This window comes from Clytia hemisphaerica, unplaced genomic scaffold (genome assembly GCF_902728285.1).
Source record: "Clytia hemisphaerica strain Z4C2 unplaced genomic scaffold, Clytia hemisphaerica genome assembly, whole genome shotgun sequence".
Classification (NCBI taxonomy): Eukaryota; Metazoa; Cnidaria; class Hydrozoa; order Leptothecata; family Clytiidae; genus Clytia; species Clytia hemisphaerica.
In genome coordinates, this window is record NW_027103334.1 from 558,159 (window position 1) to 583,479 (window position 25,321).

Here is a 25,321-nt window from a genome sequence, read left to right on the forward strand (position 1 = left end):
GACCTTTTGTTTGGGAAATTTGCGAGATGTGAGTGCAAATTCTACAACAATTCTCTAAAAGTTTCCTTAAAGGTTTTGTTTTTAAATAAGAGTGATGTCGTTTGCTTACTCATCGATTTTAATTTACAAGCTTTTTCACATTGGATTGACACGGATGTGGAGCAAGATAGGTCAGAAAGAAGGAAAGAAAAACATTTTTTTGCTTATATCAGCATAATATAACAATAGACAGACACTGTCCTGATATGAAATATGTGTCTGATATGAAACGGAATCACTTATGTAAAAATAAAACCTTTACCGTTCAAAAAGAGCGTAATTTGATGAACAAAATTGTTTGAAGAGTTTATCCTTGAAAATGTCTGAAAATTTGGGAGTTTTTGTTGAATGGAAAGATCGCAAAAAAAGCATAAGTAGAAAATACTAATTCAATGCTTTTATATTGCAAGCGAGACCAAATTAATTTATTGCTCTAAGTAAGTGCCCGGCGGCTGACCTTGTTTTTTTCCAGAATCGGTAAAATAATAATATTGAATTTGAAAAGCTGGACGAAGCTTTTTCAACCAAGAACTTAAGATAAGAATTTAAAATATCAAAATGGAAATGGCAAAAAAGTCACTCATTTATGAAAGGGAATAAGTCAACTGCTTTAAAACGTCACACGTAGATCTTAACCTTCCGACCCTAGATTTTAAGAAATTGATTTTTATTATACTGACCGCGTCCGACCAACATTTTTCTAAGGGTCTAACCGTAGAACAATCAATTAAATTGGTCTCTCCTAAAAGAATTTTGATTTGGGCTTTCGAATTCCGTCCTTTTTTACACACTTCTTCTCTAGTCTTTAAAACAAATTTCCGCCTTGCGGGGCGTTACTCACAACCAATCTAAATTAAACGTGCTGAAGCCACACCAAAAAGGAGCTTCGCCTGGACGTGTGCTATCGACTGATACACAAGGAATTCCCAACAAGCCCTATATTTTTGACAAAATTTGCTGGGCCTTATTTGCCTGGATAATTTGCGTACTCCATGTCATTTTACTTTCAAAGGAATTTCACTTTTGAAATATTGTTGTGTCGATTTTTGCTTTCAATGTGTGGAATGGGCTTTTCCATTAAAAATCCATACAGGGGGTGGACGAACCTTTTCACACCAAAAAATATTTTTGGAAATGTGTGGATACCCCCTTGAAAATGGCAAAATTTGCAAAGCAACCCTTTGGAAAAAATTATTTTCATACTTCAAAATGACGGTGGACGAACTAAAACCAGTCTTTTACCCCCTGGAAATTTTAATTTTAGAATAACTTTTTACCCCTTGGAAAAATGAAAAAACAATCCTTTAGACCCCCCCTGGAAATTCCCCTTGGGTTTTAGCCCCTGCAAATGTTCGTCCACCCACTGTATGGATATAAAATGGAATGGCTCAATGTGCACCGAGATAACCACCTAATTAAATTATTTTGTATGGATATTTTTATAGACAGTTCGTATGGTAAACCCCTTATTTCCTCTGCACTTAATATTTAGTGTTGAGAAAGCACTTCAAAATATTCACAGTTGTTGGAATATTTCCTACACTTTTACGTGTTCTCATGAGCTGTGTGTGGTCTATTGTTGTTTTCCCATGTTGGTGGTCTGTTCCACTTTTGTCGAACAGAAATTGGAGTGAATTCACATGATTTTATCTATCTCTTGCACTTTTTTAAGGAGCAATACTCGAGTAGTCTAAAGACGTCAGCGCTACGAACTAGGGATCACTGGTTATAATTCCCGCCCTGTTCGTTTAGTTCATAGATCAACGAGCCGGCTGGGTGTGAACCCCCTATAAAAAAGGGCATGACCCCTTTAATTTTTTTCTTACCTTTTTGTTTGTAGACTAAAATTTTTCAAAAGTAAAAAAAAACCTGTTTCTATCCAATTATGTCCCATGATAACACTCGAAATTCTGTTGGTTGGGAGACAAATTATAAGATCTGTGACATCTTTTCTTGGACGCAAGCCAACAACATTCTGCTAAAGTAGCACTATACATATTTTCGTCGGGCTCTTTCGTTGCTTCAAGGGGTAATAAATCACTCGAAAAATCTCCCTTACTCTTTCGAAAAATTCCTAGAACTTCCTAAAGATCCCCCCAAAGAAATTCCTTAATCCCTTAAAAATGTCTTTTTTTCTTTTATAAGAACAATTTAAGAACAATGCTGAGCCTGAAATTACTCAATTTCAAGCAATTTAGGGGTCAAAGTAATAAAACTTGGGTATAACGCCTAAAATACAATAATTACACTTTATTAATAAGAACATAATAAGAACAAACTCCCAAAAAAATAAGAACAGATGAACCTCAACAAAAATTTTTCGTATATGATTCACCCATTCAATTGTATTAAATTATCGTTTATCATGAGAGTTCTTTGATGGATCAACCTGGTCACCAGTTTCTTAGCAATTCCCGAGAGAGTCCTCTAGTCCCACCCCTGGTTAGGATCTTTCTGAACTAAAATCGATATAATTTCAAGGCAGGAAAATAATAAAGCTCTTAAAAGAATGAAAGAAAAAGTAAGCAATTCTTTACAGCCAACTAAATAAAATTTGTCTGAAAACTGAAAATTTTGAATTGCAATTTAGAGAAGAAAGCTTAAGATATTTTATCTATTATCGGCTTGAAAAGAAAACATTTACCTTACCATTTAAAGGGGTTACTCTTTTGGTATTCTTAACCTTCTTGCCAATTTCATCTTGAATATTACCACAATTTTGTAAGGAAGCAAAGTATTTATTAGAGTAGTTCGAGAGGAGATCGCATATTGTTTCGAGCAAGTCTTCAGTGTGCAAAACGTGATCTTTGTACCTCGTGGTCTAGTGTTAATGACCACAGATTGCTTAACGTTTGGTGCACACGTCCCTAAAACCTACTATACTCTTCTCTAACTCTAACTAACTGCGTTCGGGCTATTTCGAAATATTTTCGATGAACATTGGGACTTTGAATCCCGAATCACCCTCGAAACCGTGTGTTATTACATTGCAAATTTGTCAATAACTCCTTGAAGAGTTTTAAGATGGATAGATAAAATATATTTTAAAGTTTATATAAATCAAGAAAATATTTTGAGCTGCGAAGATCGGCCAAGATTTTTGACAGGTGTTAAAAAGTTGGGGCGGCGGGATGGTTCGCTTGGGAAAGGTTTTAATCACTAGCTCATAAATAAGTCACTTTACCCTTTATGTTATTTTTTCACCCGAGTTTCTCACAACTTTGCGAAGTTATGTGCGGAAAAGATTTTTGATGAAGATTGGTTCTGACACTTTCGAATTTTATTGGCATTAAAGGTTAAGTTTATCATTTATATTTGAGCTATTTCCGACTGCGTGACTACACAGAAATATTGTATTTGTAATCAAAGCTCGACCGGAAATTTACAGTCCTTAGGAATTTACTATTTTAAGCCAAAAAAAAATGATACCACTTCTTAGCAATTGTTTATATAACACGCAGTGGGAGGGCACAAAATATTTGGAAAGGAAAATTTATTTGGATTCGTCAATCACTGCAATTTAATGAGGTCGTAGATTCTTTATACGACTACCTGAAGCAGGTCCGATATCTAGCTTGTCCGCTCGTTTGTTTGTTCGGAACTATGGACCTACCCTTTTTTCGCAAATGCAAATAAACATTACTTAAGATGTGACTGAGCTCAATCTTCACTATCCCGACGAAAACTCAGGAATTATATGTCTGTGTGTCTTCGAAGAATCTTCTGAAGATTTCATCAATAGTTTTTGAACCTACCTTAAGGGGGGGGGGTCCTATAAATTAACCTATGAATGTTCATCCGTCCGGATTAGCTCATTCGGTTTTTTCGATTTTCACAATTTTCAGGTGTTTTGTGCACAGTGATGCTAAATGTGAAAAAAATGCGATTTTCGATAAAAATTCCGGTTGCTAAATTTGAAAATTTCCTGGAAAAACAGTTTTTTTGGTATTTCCTCGAGATTTTGTCATATAAGTTGTTGTTTTTTTACATAGATGCTATTGTGCGCCGATTTTTAGTAATTGTGCATATTCGTAATAGCAGCGTAAATTTGTAATACTTTTTGTGGAGATTCGTAATACCTGCGCCAATTTTTAATAAACCTTTGCGCAGATTTCTAATTTTCGATCTGCGCAAAAATGTAATACTTCCCTGCGCTGGCATACAGGAAAAGTGGGAGCCGGGAGGCGGGAGGCTGAACCGGGAGCCGGGAGTCGGGAGGCTGAACCGGGAGCCGGGAGCCAGGAGGCTGAAATCGAAAGTGGGAGGCGGGAGGCTGAAAACGAAAGTGGGAGGCGGGTGGCTAAAATCAAAAGTGGGAGGCGGGAGGCTAAAATCGAAAGTGGGAGGCGGGAGGCTGAAAACGAAAGTGGGAGGCGGGAGGCTGAAAACAAAAGTGAGAGGCTCATTTATAAGGCAAGGCACAAACGTTTTTGGTCAAGAGATAGGGAACAAAGAGCTAAGAAAGATCAGATCATTTAATTTTTATAAACAATACATCATTAAACTATTTCAAATAGTATGTTTTTTTGAAACCAAGTGTTTTCTTAGTCTACACAATAAACAGCTCCAGGCTTTTAGAAAGTACAATCATGGACAAAATATTTAAGACAGGGGATTTCGCCGCGAAATTTTAAACACCACAAATCATTTTGAGCGCGTTAAACTACAGTTGGAAAGTAAAGTTTTAACTCTGAGTTTTAACACGAGACTTAAGACTTTAGGATCTCAGGATCTAAAAAGCTCAAAAATGTTCCAGGTGAATATAGTCTAGAAGCCACCGAACCCCTCCAAAATCGAAATATTCAATGAAAGAAAGTGGAAGTGCTCAAATAGCAATTCTCTGAAAAACGTTAAAATATACTAAAATCTCAATATATTTTGACCATGATTGTAGTGAATCTGAAACTGGTAAGGATGGCTAGGGTGAATGTTATAGAATGGTTGATGGTTCGTTGATGGTTCTGATGAATCATTCTGGAGATGCTGTTAGTGTTCAAGATGAGCATAATGTACTTACTCTTTTAGCACCATCCTTATAAAGAAACTTATCAATAACTTGTGATTTTAAAGGAAAAATGATTTTTGGCGATATTCATTCTTTCAAAGCAATCGAGTTTTTCTGCTTGGAGCTTAATATTTAGTTTTCTTATAAGCACCAACTTTATTAGAAACTTATCAATAACTTGTGATTTTAAGGAAAAATGATTTTTGGCGATATTCGTTCTTTCAAGGCAATCAAGTTTTTCTGCTTGGAGCTTAATATTTAGTTTTCTTATAAGCACCAACTTTATTAGAAACTTATCAATAACTTGTGATTTTAAAGGAAAAATGATTTTTGGCGATATTCGTTCTTTCAAGGCAATCAAGTTTTTCTCCTTGGAGCTTAATATTTAGTTTTCTTATAAGCACCAACTTTATTAGAAACTTATCAATAACTTGTGATTTTAAGGAAAAATGATTTTTGGCGATATTCGTTCTTTCAAGGCAATCAAGTTTTTCTGCTTGGAGCTTAATATTTAGTTTTCTTATAAGCACCAACTTTATTAGAAACTTATCAATAACTTGTGATTTTAAGGAAAATTGATTTTTGGCGATATTCGTTCTTTCAAGGCAATCAAGTTTTTCTGCTTGGAGCTTAATATTTAGTTTTCTTATAAGCACCAACTTTATTAGAAACTTATCAATAACTTGTGATTTTAAGAAAAAATGGGTTTTTCGATTGGTTCTTTCAAAGCAATCAAGTTTTTCTGCTTGGAGCTTAATATTTATTTTTCTTATAAGCACCAACTTTATTAGAAACTTATAAATGACTTGTGAATTTAGAGAAAAAATGGGTTTTTTCGATTGGTTCTTTCGATTGGTTCTTTCAAAGCAATCAAGTTTTTCTTCTTGATCAGCTTAATATTTATTTTTCTTATAAGCACCAACTTTATTAGAAACTTATCAATAACTTGTGATTTTAAGAAAAAATGGGTTTTTTTTCGATTGGTTCTTCTTTCAAAGCAATCAAGTTTTTCTGCTTGGAGCTTAATATTTAGTTTTCTTATAAGCACCAACTTTATTAGAAACTTATCAATAACTTGTGATTTTAAAGGAAAATTGTTTTTTGGCGATATTCGTTCTTTCAAAGCAATCAAGTTTTTCTGCTTGGAGCTTAATATTTAGTTTTCTTATAAGCACCAACTTTATTAGAAACTTATAAATGACTTGTGATTTTAAGAAAAAATGGGTTTTTTCAATTGGTTCTTTCAAAGCAATCAAGTTTTTCTTCTTGATCAGCTTAATATTTATTTTTCTTATAAGCACCAACTTTATTAGAAACTTATCAATAACTTGTGATTTTAAGAAAAAATGGGTTTTTTCGATTGGTTCTTTCAAAGCAATCAAGTTTTTCTGCTTGGAGCTTAATATTTAGTTTTCTTATAAGCACCAACTTTATTAGAAATTTATAAATGACTTGTGATTTTAGAGAAAAAATGGGTTTTTTTCAATTGGTTCTTTCAAAGCAATCAAGTTTTTCTTCTTGATCAGCTTAATATTTAGTTTTCTTATAAGCACCAACTTTATTAGAAACTTATCAATAACTTGTGATTTTAAGAAAAAATGGGTTTTTTCGATTGGTTCTTTCAAAGCAATCAAGTTTTTCTTCTTGATCAGCTTAATATTTATTTTTCTTATAAGCACCAACTTTATTAGAAACTTATCAATAACTTGTGATTTTAAGGAAAAATGATTTTTGGCGATATTCGTTCTTTCAAGGCAATCAAGTTTTTCTGCTTGGAGCTTAATATTTAGTTTTCTTATAAGCACCAACTTTATTAGAAACTTATCAATAACTTGTGATTTTAAGAAAAAATGGGTTTTTTCGATTGGTTCTTTCAAAGCAATCAAGTTTTTCTTCTTGATCAGCTTAATATTTAGTTTTCTTATAAGCACCAACTTTATTAGAAACTTATCAATAACTTGTGATTTTAAGAAAAAATGGGTTTTTTTCGATTGGTTCTTTCAAAGCAATCAAGTTTTTCTTCTTGATCAGCTTAATATTTATTTTTCTTATAAGCACCAACTTTATTAGAAACTTATCAATAACTTGTGATTTTAAGGAAAAATGATTTTTGGCGATATTCGTTCTTTCAAGGCAATCAAGTTTTTCTGCTTGGAGCTTAATATTTAGTTTTCTTATAAGCACCAACTTTATTAGAAACTTATCAATAACTTGTGATTTTAAGAAAAAATGGGTTTTTTCGATTGGTTCTTTCAAAGCAATCAAGTTTTTCTCTTGATCAGCTTAATATTTAGTTTTCTTATAAGCACCAACTTTATTAGAAACTTATCAATAACTTGTGATTTTAAGAAAAAATGGGTTTTTTCGATTGGTTCTTTCAAAGCAATCAAGTTTTTCTTCTTGATCAGCTTAATATTTAGTTTTCTTATAAGCACCAACTTTATTAGAAACTTATAAATGACTTGTGATTTTAGAGAAAAAATGGGTTTTTTCGATTGGTTCTTTCAAAGCAATCAAGTTTTTCTTCTTGATCAGCTTAATATTTAGTTTTCTTATAAGCACCAACTTTATTAGAAACTTATCAATAACTTGTGATTTTAAGAAAAAATGGGTTTTTTCGATTGGTTCTTTCAAAGCAATCAAGTTTTTCTTCTTGATCAGCTTAATATTTATTTTTCTTATAAGCACCAACTTTATTAGAAACTTATCAATAACTTGTGATTTTAAAGGAAAAATGATTTTTGGCGATATTCGTTCTTTCAAGGCAATCAAGTTTTTCTGCTTGGAGCTTAATATTTAGTTTTCTTATAAGCACCAACTTTATTAGAAACTTATCAATAACTTGTGATTTTAAGAAAAAATGGGTTTTTTCGATTGGTTCTTTCAAAGCAATCAAGTTTTTCTGCTTGGAGCTTAATATTTATTTTTCTTATAAGCACCAACTTTATTAGAAACTTATAAATGACTTGTGATTTTAAGAAAAAATGGGTTTTTTCGATTGGTTCTTTCAAGGCAATCAAGTTTTTCTGCTTGGAGCTTAATATTTAGTTTTCTTATAAGCACCAACTTTATTAGAAACTTATCAATAACTTGTGATTTTAAGAAAAAATGGGTTTTTTCGATTGGTTCTTTCAAAGCAATCAAGTTTTCTTTCTGCTTTCTTGCAGAGCTTAATATTTAGTTTTGTTATAAGCACCAACTTTATTAGAAACTTATAAATGACTTGTGATTTTAGAGAAAAAATGGGTTTTTTCGATTGGTTCTTTCAAAGCAATCAAGTTTTTCTTCTTGATCAGCTTAATATTTATTTTTCTTATAAGCACCAACTTTATTAGAAACTTATCAATAACTTGTGATTTTAAGAAAAAATGGGTTTTTTCGATTGGTTCTTTCAAAGCAATCAAGTTTTTCTGCTTGGAGCTTAATATTTAGTTTTCTTATAAGCACCAACTTTATTAGAAACTTATCAATAACTTGTGATTTTAAGAAAAAATGGGTTTTTTCGATTGGTTCTTTCAAAGCAATCAAGTTTTTCTTCTTGATCAGCTTAATATTTAGTTTTCTTATAAGCACCAACTTTATTAGAAACTTATCAATAACTTGTGATTGTAAGAAAAAATGGGTTTTTTTCGATTGGTTCTTTCAAAGCAATCAAGTTTTTCTTCTTGATCAGCTTAATATTTAGTTTTCTTATAAGCACCAACTTTATTAGAAACTTATCAATAACTTGTGATTTTAAGAAAAAATGGGTTTTTTCGATTGGTTCTTTCAAAGCAATCAAGTTTTTCTTCTTGATCAGCTTAATATTTATTTTTCTTATAAGCACCAACTTTATTAGAAACTTATCAATAACTTGTGATTTTAAGGAAAAATGATTTTTGGCGATATTCGTTCTTTCAAGGCAATCAAGTTTTTCTGCTTGGAGCTTAATATTTAGTTTTCTTATAAGCACCAACTTTATTAGAAACTTATCAATACTTGGTGATTTTAAAAAAAAATGGGTTTTTTCGATTGGTTCTTTCAAAGCAATCAAGTTTTTCTGCTTGGAGCTTAATATTTATTTTTCTTATAAGCACCAACTTTATTAGAAACTTATAAATGACTTGTGATTTTAAGAAAAAATGGGTTTTTTCGATTGGTTCTTTCAAGGCAATCAAGTTTTTCTGCTTGGAGCTTAATATTTAGTTTTCTTATAAGCACCAACTTTATTAGAAACTTATCAATAACTTGTGATTTTAAGAAAAAATGGGTTTTTTCGATTGGTTCTTTCAAAGCAATCAAGTTTTTCTGCTTGGAGCTTAATATTTAGTTTTGTTATAAGCACCAACTTTATTAGAAACTTATAAATGACTTGTGATTTTAGAGAAAAAATGGGTTTTTTCGATTGGTTCTTTCAAAGCAATCAAGTTTTTCTTCTTGATCAGCTTAATATTTATTTTTCTTATAAGCACCAACTTTATTAGAAACTTATCAATAACTTGTGATTTTAAGAAAAAATGGGTTTTTTCGATTGGTTCTTTCAAAGCAATCAAGTTTTTCTGCTTGGAGCTTAATATTTAGTTTTCTTATAAGCACCAACTTTATTAGAAACTTATCAATAACTTGTGATTTTAAGAAAAAATGGGTTTTTTCGATTGGTTCTTTCAAAGCAATCAAGTTTTTCTTCTTGATCAGCTTAATATTTTAGTTTTCTTATAAGCACCAACTTTATTAGAAACTTATCAATAACTTGTGATTTTAAGAAAAAATGGGTTTTTTCGATTGGTTTTCTTTCAAAGCAATCAAGTTTTTCTTCTTCTTGATCAGCTTAATATTTATTTTTCTTATAAGCACCAACTTTATTAGAAACTTATAAATGACTTGTGATTTTAGAGAAAAAATGGGTTTTTTCGATTGGTTCTTTCAAAGCAATCAAGTTTTTCTTCTTGATCAGCTTAATATTTATTTTTCTTATAAGCACCAACTTTATTAGAAACTTATCAATAACTTGTGATTTTAAAGGAAAAATGATTTTTGGCGATATTCGTTCTTTCAAGGCAATCAAGTTTTTCTGCTTGGAGCTTAATATTTAGTTTTCTTATAAGCACCAACTTTATTAGAAACTTATCAATAACTTGTGATTTTAAGAAAAAATGGGTTTTTTCGATTGGTTCTTTCAAAGCAATCAAGTTTTTCTTCTGATCAGCTTAATATTTAGTTTTCTTATAAGCACCAACTTTATTAGAAATTATAAATGACTTGTGATTTAGAGAAAAAAAATGGGTTTTTTCGATTGGTTTCTTTCAAACATCAAGTTTTTTCTTCTTGATCAGCTTAATATTTATTTTCTTATAAGCACCAACTTTAGTAGAAACTTATCAATAACTTGTGATTTTAAGAAAAAATGGGTTTTTTCGATTGGTTCTTTCAAAGCAATCAAGTTTTTCTGCTTGGAGCTTAATATTTAGTTTTCTTATAAGCACCAACTTTATTAGAAACTTATAAATGACTTGTGATTTTAGAGAAAAAATGGGTTTTTTCAATTGGTTCTTTCAAAGCAATCAAGTTTTTCTTCTTGATCAGCTTAATATTTATTTTTCTTATAAGCACCAACTTTATTAGAAACTTATCAATGACTTGTGATTTAAAAGAGAAATTTGCCCTTGCCAATTGGTTTTGGATATTAAAATCGATGTCGATAAAAATGAGTACGCACACATCATTCTTCATACTTCAAATAATTCCGACAAGAAATGCTGTCTATGTCACGAGTTCTTAATTAATTTCTTACAAACTTGGTGATTATAATGATATTTTTTGTTTTCAGGAAGTTAGCAAAGAATGGCAGATGTACCCAAGAAATATACCTATATCACGAATATTACTTGGTAAGTATTCAACGGCCTTGAAATTTACACGATCTGAAATTAACACGTATTTTTCTGCTTTTTCAAGGAAACAATGGCTGGTTTTAATTAAGGGCCTTTTTATTAACACGAAATCTTTCAATTCGTGTTAAAATGACTAGTAATATTCGTGTAATAAGGTATAGACCAGCTCCTGAGTGCGGGGTAGCACCACCTAGGGGGGTCCTAAATTACAATACGATTTTCGTGTTGCTTAACATCTCTAGTTTATGGAATCGAAAGGTAAATAGCGTTTAGATGGGGCTTTTGGTCTCCAGAGGGTCTGAAGTAGGGGGTCCTAAAGCGCCAGGGTAAGGAATTACTATGGAGAAGCCGTTTTCCTGTCAACAACATCAGACAATATCTTTTGAACTAGCCAAGAAAATGACTTGAAATTTTGCAGAAATACTCAGAATAAGTAGAACAACTATTTGAAAGAAAAAAAATTTTCGAAAAGAAATTTCCGGGGGTTTGCCTGAACAAAAATGGGCAAAAAACAGCCATTTTTGCCTATTTTTGGCCTGTTTTGACCATTTAGACCAATTTGAAAACTTCGCAATATTCAAAAACTCCTTAAAGATATAGAAAACGTTGAATTCTATCAACATCATGAAAAAATTTCAGTTTGTGACGTAATCATGGGCAATTTTTAGGGTTTCAGGGGGTAAAAATTGCTATTTTTGCCCATTTTTCATCTATTTTGGTAATTTAAACCCATTGAAGGGCTCAATAAATCCTCAAAAACTCCATAAAAATATGGAAAAATGTTGGACTCTATCAAAATCATGAAAAATCTAAGTTTGTGACGTCATCATTGACAATTTTTAGGGTTTTAGGGGGTAAAAATTGCTATTTTTGCCCCTTTTTCACCTATTTTGATCATTTAAACACATTGAAGGGAGCTTAAAAAGTCTTCAAATTAGTGAATGATTGTGGACTTCATCAATATTATAAAAGGTTCAGGTTGTGACGTCACCACTATCATTTTTTCAGCATTTCAGGGGGGGGGGCAAAAATTACCACCTCTTTTGATTTGGATTTGATTTGCAACTTTGAGGTTTCCTGCACTCAAAATGGATAGAGACATTAACCCAAGAGTGATACAGTTCCATGAAAATTAGTCTTTCGACACTTGAATTGAGTTAACTATATAAACTTTTCTGTTCATGAATAAGTCTAATGGCTCATCAAAAATTTGAGTCGACTGTCGGACGTACCCTGTCGGACGCGTACCGGTTTTGGTTTATCGAATCCTGGAACGAGGGAAAAGTGTTACCTTTCAAAATATATATTTTCTGAAAGATTTCGTTTAGTAGTTTCGGTGGTATCAAATTTGGCTTACAGGTATATACCAAGTATTTCGCTATTGAGGCTCAAATATCTGTTGGACGTACGCGTACATCCGACAGAAAAAACGGTTTTTTTGCCATAAAAATTCAAAATTAGGTAAAATGCTAACTTTAGCGTTTTCTTTGGTAAACATGAACAAAATTCGATTTTAGGAAGGCTGCCACTAAAACTCGCCAAAATCAAGAAAAACGTAATTTCAAAAAGTGTGATTTATTAAAAAAAGGCCCAATAGTTTCTTCGTCTTCTGGTAACAAAAGTAAGACATTAAAATTTTCAGCTTTTTCAACTACGTGCTCTGCTAAAGAGGCTTCGATGTCAAAAACTTTAGTGTAACTTATTGAGTGTCCAAGTTTATTCATAATCCTTACTGGTGCTTTCTGACCCGTCATGTTGTGAATGCTTTTCCTCTACTGACGGCGTTGACAAGATCAGTGGTAAACGATTCTACCAATCGTGACAGAGTATACGTATTGCCTTTCTAACGACTAACGTCGTTATCCTTCAATACACATGACAGAAATAGTTGGACTGATGTAGGGGTTCGCCATACTCTTCCCTGACACTTTCAATAGTCAGTGGCCGACTATTTTCACCAGTTCAACAAATCTGATCTGAGTCGGCGCGAGAGTCGGCGTGTAACTTCTTACAAACAGTATCAGTCATGAAACTCAGGAACTCCGTCCAATTATTTGTTCCCAGTACAACCTTAACACATTGTTGCTTAACTTGAAAAAATGCAATATCATCAGCATATTTTTCTTTCAAGTGTTGTTTTAGTTTATGACAATAGCGACAATCATGACCAGTTCCATGAATATCTTGTAAAGTTTTCATCGAAACCACTTTACCGTTGCCAATTATTTCATCGTCAACGTATTTCGTAACTGCCTCAAAGTCTTGCTTGAGTTTCCTTAAATGATGATTTGAGACTTTAGAGAATAATCGTCATATAGAGCAACCTACCCGAACCTTGAAGATACATGAAAAGCAATTGAGATTACGTAGTTCTAAGTTTTATTGAATCTACTTTTGAGCATCACGACGGGTTAAAGGGCTACAAACTTAGATCCACATTTGATTTCCTGTAATTTGAACAAATATTCTGTTGCCTTTCAGCAGATTTCGAAATACAAACAAGAATAAGACTGTAATGACGAAACGTGACTTACCGCTTCTTCAGTTGTTTTATACATTTTAAACATTTCGGCTGGTAAAGAATTTCAGTTGTTTCTGGTTCTTCACTTTTCCTTTTCCGAGAAAAATTCCTTAAACAGTGCTTGTGATATTGGAATTCCCGCGCTACAATATCATCGGCATCGATTGCATCATAAACTATATTCCTTTTAAACTGTTACCTCTTGGAATTCGTCGAATTTAAGCCACTTCTAATTCCAAATATTATATGACTTGACTTAAATTTATGACTTTTATGAAAAAATAAAAATGGAGAAAAACAGCAATTTTTGCCTGCTCAAATAAATCGTCTGTGATGACGTCACAACCTGAAAGATTTCTATGATATTGATAAAGTCCATCTTTTTTCCACTTTTTTCTCGGAGTTTTTGAAAATTTATGAAATTTTTTGAGCTCTTCAGATGGGATTAAATGGTCAAAGCAGGTGAAAAATGGACAAAAAATATCAACTTTTACCCCGTGAAACGCTAAAAATTGCCAATAATGACCTCACAAACTGAAGTTTTTCATGATTTTGATAAAGTCTAAAGTTTTCCACTTTTTCTTGGGGTTTTTGAGCATTTATGGGCTCTTCCATAAGTTTTTATGGTCGAAATAGGTGAAAATTTGACAAAAGTAGCACTTTTTACCCACTGAAACCCTCAAAATTGCCGATAATGACGTCACAAACTGAAATATTTCCATAGTAATTCCTTACCCTGGCGTTTTAGGACCCCGTACTTCAGACCCTCTGGAGACCAAAAGCCCCCTCTAAACGCTATTTACCTTTCGATTCCATAAACTAGAGATGTTAAGCAACACGAAAATCGTATTGTAATTTAGGACCCCCCTAGGTGGTGCTACCCCGCACTCAGGAGCTGGTCTAGTAGCCAATAGAATGAGGTAAACCATCTGAGTGAAAGCCATTAATTTGTGACTTCTTGTGTGACGAAAATGTATTCATTTTTTATACCTTAGCACTTGTATGACAGTTAGGGAGATAGAAAAAACATCATTTTCAGCCTCTGTATACTTCGGCGAATTGGACACCCCGCGATGTTTTAGATCACACATAGAAAATGGGCTTTTTCATATGAACAAAATTCGTACCGTGAACACCGTAGAGCGACCGTAGTGCAGTGGTAGAGCATTTGGCTACGGTACGCAAGGTTGTGGGTTCAACCCCCTGCCGGGTCATACCAAAGATTCCCAAAATGGTATTTGATGCCTCTCTGCTTGATGCTCAGCAATTAAAAGAAGGATCAAGGGTAAGGTAAGTGGAGCAATCCAGGGAGAAAGAGTGGCGCCCTCCCCTACCTTCGAGTAGACAGCTTTCGAAAGAGGAGCCTTCGGGTTGCTTCCGGCTGTGGTCGCAGACTTACTTACAGTTTAGCATTCCTTAAAATTTAACCTGCGGAGGACGGATTGTAAAAATTTAGATCGATCTTTTACACACCTAAAAATTAATGTCCTTTAAAATTCAAATAATTCCCTTTCCATATGTCAAGATTACAAATTTAGAAATTGCCCGACTATTTTTTGTCTTTAAATCTCTCTAAAGGTTTAAAAATGTGTCATAACATCATGGTTATTGGTTAGACTTTTCTATTTTCCTATTTCGGATTATTTGCTAGGACATACCCGTCACCTGACGAAAACATTTCTTTTTTAGGAATTTTACAAAGAATGACAGATGTACCTCCAAAAATATATTGTTTGGAATACAGCTGATTAAACGAGGTAAAAATATGATTTTGCGACTTCTTATACAACGAATATGGAGCCATTATTACTGTGGCTGTATTTCTTTGTGTGTTTTAGACAGAGAGTTGTTGTAATACATTTTTCTGTTTAGAATTTCATGCTCTTTCAGATGGTACCAATCATTTCCTTTTATTTTGACTTTTGAAAATAAGCTATTTCTTTACCCTTGCAGTTTTGCCTATGGCGTCACTATTTTGGTCATAAAAAGTTTTCCCGGGCCTAATCTGCGTCCTCCCTCTCAAAAATATCTTGTAATACAGTATACTGTTCTTTTGAATAGACTAAAAATGGCTAGGTCGTAGAAAAGATGTCACGGGACCCAAGGCTTGGCCCCCTACTATATTGAATGAAAAGAACTGCCCGAAAATCAAATAGTCCATGTTGTTATAAATCATCTCAAGAAAAGTTTGAGAGAATGATGTTTTGTTCATGCAAGCTAAGCCCGTTACTAATAACTATGAAACGCTTATAAGCTGATTTTGAAAATTCTAATAGGTTTAATTCTTTTGTCTCTCAATGTTTTTTTGACAACTTTGCTTTTCTTAATTTTCCGGCCCAATGACTATGCTTGGGTCCTGTTTAAAAATGTTGAATTTATTGTGAGTATGATTTTAACAACTCGTATCACGAAAGATGTCAGAGAATTTTTTATAAATTAGAGATAAAAATTTTTGATTTCATTTTCTTGAATTTTAACGTGGTTTTAGTGTTTTTTTACTTTATTAACCAATGATATTGGGATAAATTTGGTAAATTATTTTTAATTGATTTTTCTTGGAAGAGTTAATTGATGTGATTTTTATTATCAAGGAATAATTTTGTTGATAAAATCTTTTTGATAAGACTTGCGAATGTTTGATGGGCGAAAATAATGATTTTCGGAATTTTCATGATCGTCAAAATGGTCCTGACTTTAAGGTGAAATTTGATTTATTGTCTCAATATAGAATTTGAAAATAAACTTTACTGTAAACCCAGTACGTTTCAGTGGCAGCATATATGAGACCTCTCAATTTTTCGATCTTGAATTGCAGTACTGCTGGACCAAGGAGTACCGCGACTCATGCCGCCCTGTTTTTTTCACTTTTTTTACCCTATACTAGAATAAAAAACTAAGTTGGATTTTTTTCTAAGGCGGGTTGTGTGTGCCCATTTTGAAATCAAAGAATATTTTAAAGTTTGAAGTTAGGGAGTGATCCTTTTGATCTTTTTTCGCGTTTGACAATGAAATAATCCTTCGACTACTTTCATACATACCTCTAGCCTTCGTGGTTTGAATTTCATCTTGACCTTGACAAATTTCCTAGCTCATTCGCTTGGCAAACTCTTCCAAAACTCCTTCATGAAAACTCGAATCTTCCATGCTCGAACAAATTTTTCGTTCCCCGTGTGTGTTCCTTTCATAATATTGTATATTCTATTATATCTTTATTTCACGTTGGTTTAAAAAATACCTTATTACATAAATATTATACTAGGTAAGTATTTAACGGCCTTGAAATTTGCACGATCTGAAATTAACACGAATTTTTCTGCTTTTTCAAGGAAACAGCGGCTGGTTTTGATTAAGGGGGTTTTTATTAACACGAAAATTTTCAATTCGTGTTAATAAAACGACTAGTAATATTCCTGTAATAAGGTAACAGCTAGGGTTAAGATAAAATTACAATGAAATAGCAAATGCTAATAAACACCAACCCCTAATAGATTTTTTATCACGGCATAACCTGCAGCAAATTTTATTTGGTGAAATTCTTAAGTGCACTCAACAGTATTTCAAGTTCGATCCCATGATACCATTAATGCGTCAAAACTTTAGTCAGTTAAAAGATTTCCTGTGATCCTGTGCGCGGGCAAGTAAAAAGAAAAGAAAAAAAAAGAACAAGTATACTGCAATTATACTCCTTTTCGACCGTAATCGCGCGGTCAGGCACGTGCCACTTTGTTATTTAATTTACCACCCTAAACTCGATCCAATCCTTTTTTTACACTTTTTCCTATTGTCTTTAGTCGAGAAAAAAAGACTGGGACGGTTTTAGGGTGGTAAAACGGACAAAAAAATGCCTGCGCGGCAATTGGCGGCTACTGTCGAAAAGGTGTATAACGGGTTATGAACTAGAAAAACTGTAAATACAAGATTTTTTCGACTGTCATCCAGGTCCCTAAAGGGATAGTATCAAGGTTATAGCGAATATACCGTATTACTTCGAATAAACGCCCCCTTCTTTTGAACACCCCCTCGAATAAACGCCCCTCCTAAAATCGAAATAATTAGTATACGGTATGCTTTCTTTTTGTTTTAGGACCGCCCAACAAATGGCGGTAGTATAAGAAGGCGTTTACAAAGAAATTTCAACATCGATGTACAAGACGATGTAAGAAGATTTTCTCCCAAAAGTTGTGGCCTTCTGTCCGCCGGTAGACGATTCCATGTGACGCTATGTGACGGGTGGACTGCAATCACTAGTTTTTGTATTGAAACATTCAAAATCTTTAAAACGTCCGGATCGTTATTAAACTTTTTGAGTATTAGGCTTAAAAGTATTCTTAAGTTCTTCTTATTTTTACCATTTTGCTAGAAGAAATTGAACTTCTTTAGACTTTACAAAGCCTTAAAATGCTCTTAACTTGTTCTTTATATTTTGGGCCTCGAAGCTTTATGTTCTTATATAGCGTACAGATTGAAATTATCACAGCTTACTTAGCCCAAAGTTAAAAATATCCCCTTGTAAAGACCTGGGTTATCTTTTCTTTTCTTTGTATTTTTTCTGTTGGTGAAATTTATGTCAGTTAGGAACAGACAGGCAACTTGCTTTAAAGTTGGTCAAAGATAGTTCTAAAATGAATTTTACAGGATACAGGCCCGGCGGAAGTGGGGAGGAGACTGGGGAGACTTCAGCCCCAACTTTTGAGGAAATGAGATTATTTTCTCAAATTCTTAGCGAATTTTATCTCATTTTGAACTTTCAGCCTCCCCATAAAAATGGTTGTTCCGCCGGGCCTGGGGTAGATGACAGTAACAGTTTTAAGGATTGTTGGTCAAAGGTAGCTTTATTCATTCATTTAGGATGACTTTCATGTTTTTTTACATTTCAGCCATTCAACGATATTTCCTTTACACGACCTGCTTCATACAATCTTGAAAATTTGAATCAAAACAATCAAAGACAACAAAATGAAGAGGTAAACACTTTTGTTTTACTCACTCCCTGGGGGAGAAAGTATTTAGGCAGATGGAATGAACGGGTATGTGACGCCCTTAAGGGTGCCTTTTTTGGACCTTCAAAGTCTCTCTTAGGGGTCGTTTAAATTTCAGTCCCCCTTAGGGTTACAAAAAAACCAACAACTTTTACAACTCAAATTTATCCCTAAAAAGGCTTAACTTTAAGAAAAAAGTCCGGGTGAGGGTTAGGTTTTTTTCCTCGATTTTAAACCCTAAAACTTAGTCAGGCGGCACACCCCGTCATTTTGCGAACCTAGTCCCCCCCTACGGGGTACTTAGTATTCTATTGGGTTTGTATTAGGTAAATCAACCACTCAAGCGAGTTCTTAGATGTAAGTTTTGCCTTAAATTATGGCTAATCTTCAAGTGATAAGTTTCAGTCCTATCTAAGCAAACTTAATTGAGGAGAAGGTGTAAAAATTTTTTGAATTGAGTTGAAATACTTTTGAAATGAAATTCAGTCCTGGTAAATCCGAGGAAAAAAATCATCAATCAATAATTTTTATAACATTATGCTTAATCCTTGTAATAGACTACGTGATAGGTAAAAAGAGTGTTCACACAGACCAATTGGACTTTAGTGATGAACTCTGCAAAAAAAAATTAATTGAATTGACACTTTTAAAGTTTTCCCATTGTTTTTACAGTACCCATCGCTCCCTAACTTGACGCGTCAAGAAGTTGATGACCCATACTCTTATTCTACTCGACGAGTGAGTGAGGTAACTCGTAATTTCTTTCGGGTTTTTATACGAGTTAACCAACAAAAATGACAGTTGCCATAGTAGCTTGTATACTTTTTTTTGAACACCCGGTATTTCAAATACTTATTACTCTTTTAATAACCATTCCATTAATGTTGATAAAGCCGTTCTCGGAAAGACAAAATTACAAGAAGAAATCTTCTTCAATACCTTCTACATTTGTAATTTTTTTAGGTATGTCGTTATGCCCTGATATTTCGTGTGGGGCCTTGACTTTTTACGAAATCTAACCCGCTGGATTTTCCATGTTTTTGAAGAGCACTCCCTTGTAGGGGAAATATAACTTTCTCATCATGTGAGGTAACTTTTTTTCTAACTGTTAAATCTTATCCATTAGAATGATATCGCGACTCAAGGTTACAGTACATTGCCTGTCAGAAGACGGAATAGAAATCAGCACAGTACCAATACCGAGGTAAGGTTATGTGGGTTTTTCCCCAAATATCATTTCCTGGAATATTTCAACTTAATAAACAGGCCTAGCCTCAAAACCATTAATTCTGTAGTATTTGTATAATTGTAGTATGCAGGTATAACATATTGGTTACGGAGCGCTAGGTTGTGGTTTCTATCCCTGGCCAAGTCAAACTAAAGACTTCGTATAGACCATTTCACAGTGGAAATGGATCATGGGTAATCAGGATTGATTGCGCCCGATAACGGTTTCCTGTTGGTTAGACGCAAAAATCTTCAAAATTTTCAACCATAGTAAGTCGTCACTAGCTCGCAATGGTCCTGATTACCCATTACGCTTTGCGACACTGTGAAATGGCCTATATGGTACAAAAATGGTGCTCAGCAATTAGACAGAATGGCTAATGGAAAGTGGAGCAATCCAGGTAGAAAGAGTGGCTCCCTCCCCTACCTTCGAGTTGAGCTATCAAAAGAGGGGCATGTGGGCGTAAGACGTATTTTGCGTCCAAAACTTACGGCCTTTTTTGATTATTTCAAGGAAATAATATTATGTTGCGTTCGGTTTTGTATGAGTTTGTATGACTTGACCCTGATGCTGACCTTAAAGAGGTTGATTTGACATTTGCTGAAGCAAAGTTTTGAAGGAGTGTTCGATCGAATATAATGTATTCATATTGGTTTATCGAATATTCATATTAAAGGGGAACAGTTTTAGATTTTCTTGTTATATATATGGTGAAGATCAGAGATCTGACCTCAAGGAGAGCAAGTGTTGAAAATATTAGATAAGATAAAATTGAAACATAAAAAGGGACTGATATTTTTTATAATTATACAGTCTTTTTATATAGCATGCAAACGAGGAGCTTGCGGAAAATATTTTGGAATCATTCATGGATGCACAAAACGAAGGCGTCATCTCAATGTCATCAATTCGTGATCGCGCTATACGAAGAAAGAAGAGACAAGTCAATAACAGAGATGTAAGCTTTCCACTGGTATCTAATTAAGTGACTGGATCTGGCTTCCTATAATAACGAAGTGTGTCAAGCTTTCGAACTGACTAGTCTACCCTGTTCTCCATTTTTGCCGTCAATACCGACTAGAGTCTATTTCTGACTGATCTTTGCTTTTTGATTGTTTTTGATGGTGATTTTAAAGTAGACTTAAGGATTCCATTATCTTGGAAATGATCAGTTTCGTTTTCATAAGTTCCATTAAAACAACAAAACAATAAAATATATTCCAAAACCTCATTTGAATTTATCAAACTATAATAAGAATACAAAAATATCTCCATCCTCTAATGAAAATGTTCACCTGGCTTGGTCACGATTTTCTGTTTGTTTTTGTCCCAAAAAGGGACTGGTTCTAGTGGCAAGGATTTGTTGAGTGCTCAAGCGAAGCCAAAAATGGAGTCTGCCACATTACACCAACTAGCACTTATCAGCGCTATCAAGTCTATCAAAAAGCCATTAGTGGTCCCTGCGCTAGACAGTCAGCATCAAAATGGAAAGTTTTGAAATTCGAAAATTTGACGTAAAAATAGAAAACAACATGGCGGACTAGTCGTCGCTAATAATACCGAGTTTATGTATCGGAGGATATCGAGGGCGACGGTAAGTGAAGTCGATACAAAACAAAGTCGATAGTCGATGTACGGCTCTATATCGCCTTTGCTCACCTAAACAGACGACGGTATTTTGGTGTTTTTACCGTCGTCGAGCAAAGTGGACGGTGATTTTGGAGGGATGTCAACTTTGCTTTATACCGTCTCCCTCGATTTATTTCGAATACATAAACTCGCTTATGATATCTGAGATATTGCGCCTTTAAAGAACTTATCTTCGTTGGAATTAATTCTTACTATATCGTGAAGGTTTGAAGTGTAGAAACGTCATGTTTCTCCGGAAATAATCTTTAATTTTTCAAATGACGAGTTTTGGCCATGTTAAGGTATCTCTTTCATTTTCTTAGAGAATTTTACTGAAAGATTTAAAAAAAAGAAATACAACAACAAAAACTACAACAAACGAACCATTTTTCCATTGATAAAATTTTTTTAACGAACATACCTTTTTTACCTACGCTTTTTTCAGTCCAAAGCTGAGATGGAGAATTTCTGGAGCAATATCGGTTCAAACTCAAAGGATGAAAATAAAACAGATTTCTTACCTCACGTCGTTAGTCGGGGTCGGAAAAAGGTAAAAGGTCGATTTTACTACATATGCAGTGTGTCCGCAAAAAAGTGGTACATCTATACAGAGGGTCCGGAAAAAAGGAGAAAAATCAAAACCGATACAAAAATTTTTTTTTGACATAAATTTTGCGCGATTTCTTTGGCATTAAATATTGCTTAAACAAAGAAATTGCATCTCATTTCATTTATTCTAAACTCTAGGAGATAAGAGTTTTTTGAGTTTATTTTGGGTTTTATTTTATTGAAATCTGTTCCACTTTTTCTTGGACACACTGTATTATTCTATACATGCAAGGAAAACAGGCATTTGAATAATTCCTATACACCACGGCTATTTATACCACGGTCGAATATTTTTTTTAAACTTTGTTTTAAAAGTTTATGTCTCTGTGAATTTTATTGTTCTTATCAAAGAGACTTTTTAATGAAGAATTTTTCCTATGTACGTAAGATATCATACGTTTACGTAGCGTTTTAAGGTCTTATTGAGTCTGCTTACGTTTAAAATATTTTTTTTTTGTCCGAAACTTTTTGAACGTGAACCGATCGGGGTAATTCCCAAAAGACAACCTTACGCTGTATTTCAATACCTTCGTTTTTCATTGATTTTCAGTCCATTACAATCAACAGCGAAGAATACTTCTTTTCTGACGAAAACGAAAGCAGCTCAAACGAGGTATCGTAAAATGCTTAGTTAGGGGCTGTTTATATGGTGGCTGGCTGGCCCGGCTAGGTTAGGTCGGATGGATTTTCGTACGTTTCTGTAAATCGAACTAACATATTGCCGTCCATTCAGCCTGGAAAGTAGTTTAGATTACTCTCTGTAGTCCGAATGAAATTTTTGATCCCTTGAAGATCGAATTAGGAGGCCCCAAGGGGACCTTCAATTCATGCAATCATGCAAATTTTTTTCCCAAATTCACGCATTCACGCAATGTTTTTCGCAATTCACGCAATTTTTGTTCACGCAAAGCTTTCTAATTCATAAATTCACGCAATTTTTTATTTATTTTCACGCATTCACGCAAGTAAAAAATCCCATTATTCACGCAATCACGTAAATCGCTGGGGGCCCCAATTAGAGATTCTTACAAACTTTGATAACCTTCATAATGTATAGTGATGTGTTAGTTTGCATTTAAGCTATTTGGCTATGGCCGGTTGGTTTATGGTGGCAGTGTCTCAAGCAGGGGGCTCCCGACTCGGATCCCCGTCCCTTTCAAAGTTTTATTCCGGTGCTTGTGAAAACTAACCGCAATATACAGTCTAAAGGCTACACTTTTGATATTTTATAAGAGCAATTTTTTAAGAATAATAAGGCTCATTTCGGCTATCGCCAAAAAATAAGAACAATTTAAGAATAATACTGAGCCTGGAATTACTCAATTAAAAAAAATTTAGGGTCAAGTACAAATTGGGTATAAAGCCTATCAAACGTGCCAACGAAGTACGAACAGTGTACCTCATTAAAAACTAATGGTTCTTATAAAAAATGAGTGTATCCTCATAGAACAACGACTCTATTTATCTATAGCTAGAACTCACCGGCACAAAACCACCCAATCGAAATCTCGATAATGCTCAAGATGATGAGCATCCACACGCTTCCGTTGTCAAAAGAAGAAAGAAAACACCACCCGAAAACCGACTTGTAAGTTATTCCTGACTCGTCCTCGCGCGTCTAAACTTTCCGGGGGAGGGGGTACTACCCTTGCCGGCCGACGGGGGTGTGCCGCTGAAGTTCGAAAAATGGACCCTACATGGGACTCTTTTCGGAAAATACGGAAAAAGTTACACTAAATGGGACTAAAACTCGCAAATTTTCTCAAAACCTTCTACTTTTTTCCCAAAATCTCCAAAAAAGGTCTGATTTTTCTAGTTTGGTGGTTTTGAAGCCCTACGTGGGACTGATGGAGGTGAAAAAAGGTATCCTGACCAGCGGCACATCCCTTACCCCTTTTTGCCCAAGTACCCCCCCCCCCGGGCTAAACTCGTAGTGTGGTCTTTCTCAGAATATTCTTATCCCCGATCATAGAAAGTGTATTGGTCTTGGGGTACAGTTAGATTTTCATTTAATAATGCTATATTGTACAAAAAGAACTTGTAAATTAGCTACATTGCTAAGAAGTTACCAATAAACTCTATTGCGAGCGAAGCGAGCGAGAAAAAATTGCAAGTAATTTAAGATTATCTCAGTAAAATTGGTCCTGGGGCACAATTTAAGGCGCATAAAATATGATTTTTAAGATTCGGGCGCTTAAAAAATCTCTTTTGGCGCCCTTGCTCTTCAACGCCCCTTGTCCTTCAGCGCCCCTTGTTCTTCGGCGCCCTTTTAAAAAAAACTCCGCTGGGGGGGGGGGGGGGCGTACCCCCGGCTCCTCCTGCAACAACGTCACTGTTCTCTTGTCTCTTTCTCAATCAATTTACTTGCAATCAAAGCGCGCGACTACTTATTTATTCTGTTTGTTTCTTTTACTCCAGCATTTATAGAATTTAATTCACATTCCTCACATTTTCAGAATGATAACAATCGAATCATTTTTAGAGTTTTAAGTAGGCCATATGGCCGGGCCATAGAGATAAGGCAAGGTTTTCGACTGACCCGAATTATCCATTCATATGTGCCAAGTTTTTCCGAAGTTCACCTCACGCCTAGTTAAAAGGTTAAGGAGGGTGGTTAATAAAATACACCCCCAATAATTGGAAGATAAAGTTAAAGCAGAATACCTGTTCCAAATATTGCCCATACTATTAGAAATTTATAGGGAATCTTTCAAATGTCATAAAGAGCGAAAGTTGCGGTCAATATTTTCAACATTTAGCAATGCTGTAAATGGGCAAAATTTGGAAAAATTCTCATTGTGATTTAATATATTTAAAAAACTTTGAATTTTTTTGGACCAATAATAAGCATCTTAGTTAGTGTTTTCAATGGGGTTAGACGTTTTCAAACGTCGCCCTCGATATCCTCCGATACATAAACTCGGTAATAAATTTCGGTGGCAAGTATAAATAATTATACAGATAATTAGAAGGGAACAATTAGACGAGTCTACAGTTATAAACGAAGTTATATCATCACAAGTGTTAAGAGGGGTTTAACACTTGTCTAATTGTGCCCTTCTAATTATCTCTATAATTATTTATGCTTGCCACCGAAATTTATTACCGAGTTTATGTATCGGAGGATATCGAGGGCGACGGCAAGTGAAATGATACAAAACAAAATCGACAGAGTTGATGTACGGCTCTATATCGCCTTTGCTCACCTAAACAGACGACGGTATTTTGGAGTTTTTACCGTCGTCGAGCAAAGTGGACGGTGATTTTGGAGACATGTCAACTTTGCTTTATACCGTCCCCCTCGATTTATGTCGAATACATAAACTCGCTTTTATCTTAAATGCTGTACGTTAGTAGGAAATCTGTGATATCAACGAGTCTAATTTATGACAAAATTTGGGAAATAATGGAATTTGCAATAATCCTTGTCAACACCACAAC

At 34.3% G+C, this 25,321-nt stretch overlaps 1 protein-coding gene across 1 annotated transcript in view; it reads left to right on the forward strand.

Moving 5' to 3' along the window:
- The first annotated feature begins 15,184 nt into the window (after window positions 1-15,184).
- LOC136816001 (putative leucine-rich repeat-containing protein DDB_G0290503) overlaps window positions 15,185-25,321 on the forward strand; it is a 62,246-nt gene continuing 52,109 nt past the window's right edge. Inside the window, exons 1-9 of the mRNA XM_067072425.1 lie at window positions 15,185-15,192; window positions 17,520-17,591; window positions 18,313-18,399; window positions 19,087-19,161; window positions 19,541-19,618; window positions 20,469-20,600; window positions 21,717-21,821; window positions 22,431-22,493; window positions 23,352-23,468. Coding sequence (XP_066928526.1) covers window positions 20,511-20,600; window positions 21,717-21,821; window positions 22,431-22,493; window positions 23,352-23,468 — 375 coding nt within the window. The 5' untranslated portion in view covers window positions 15,185-15,192; window positions 17,520-17,591; window positions 18,313-18,399; ... (1 more) ...; window positions 19,541-19,618; window positions 20,469-20,510. The remainder of the gene's footprint in view (window positions 15,193-17,519; window positions 17,592-18,312; window positions 18,400-19,086; window positions 19,162-19,540; window positions 19,619-20,468; window positions 20,601-21,716; window positions 21,822-22,430; window positions 22,494-23,351; window positions 23,469-25,321) is intronic.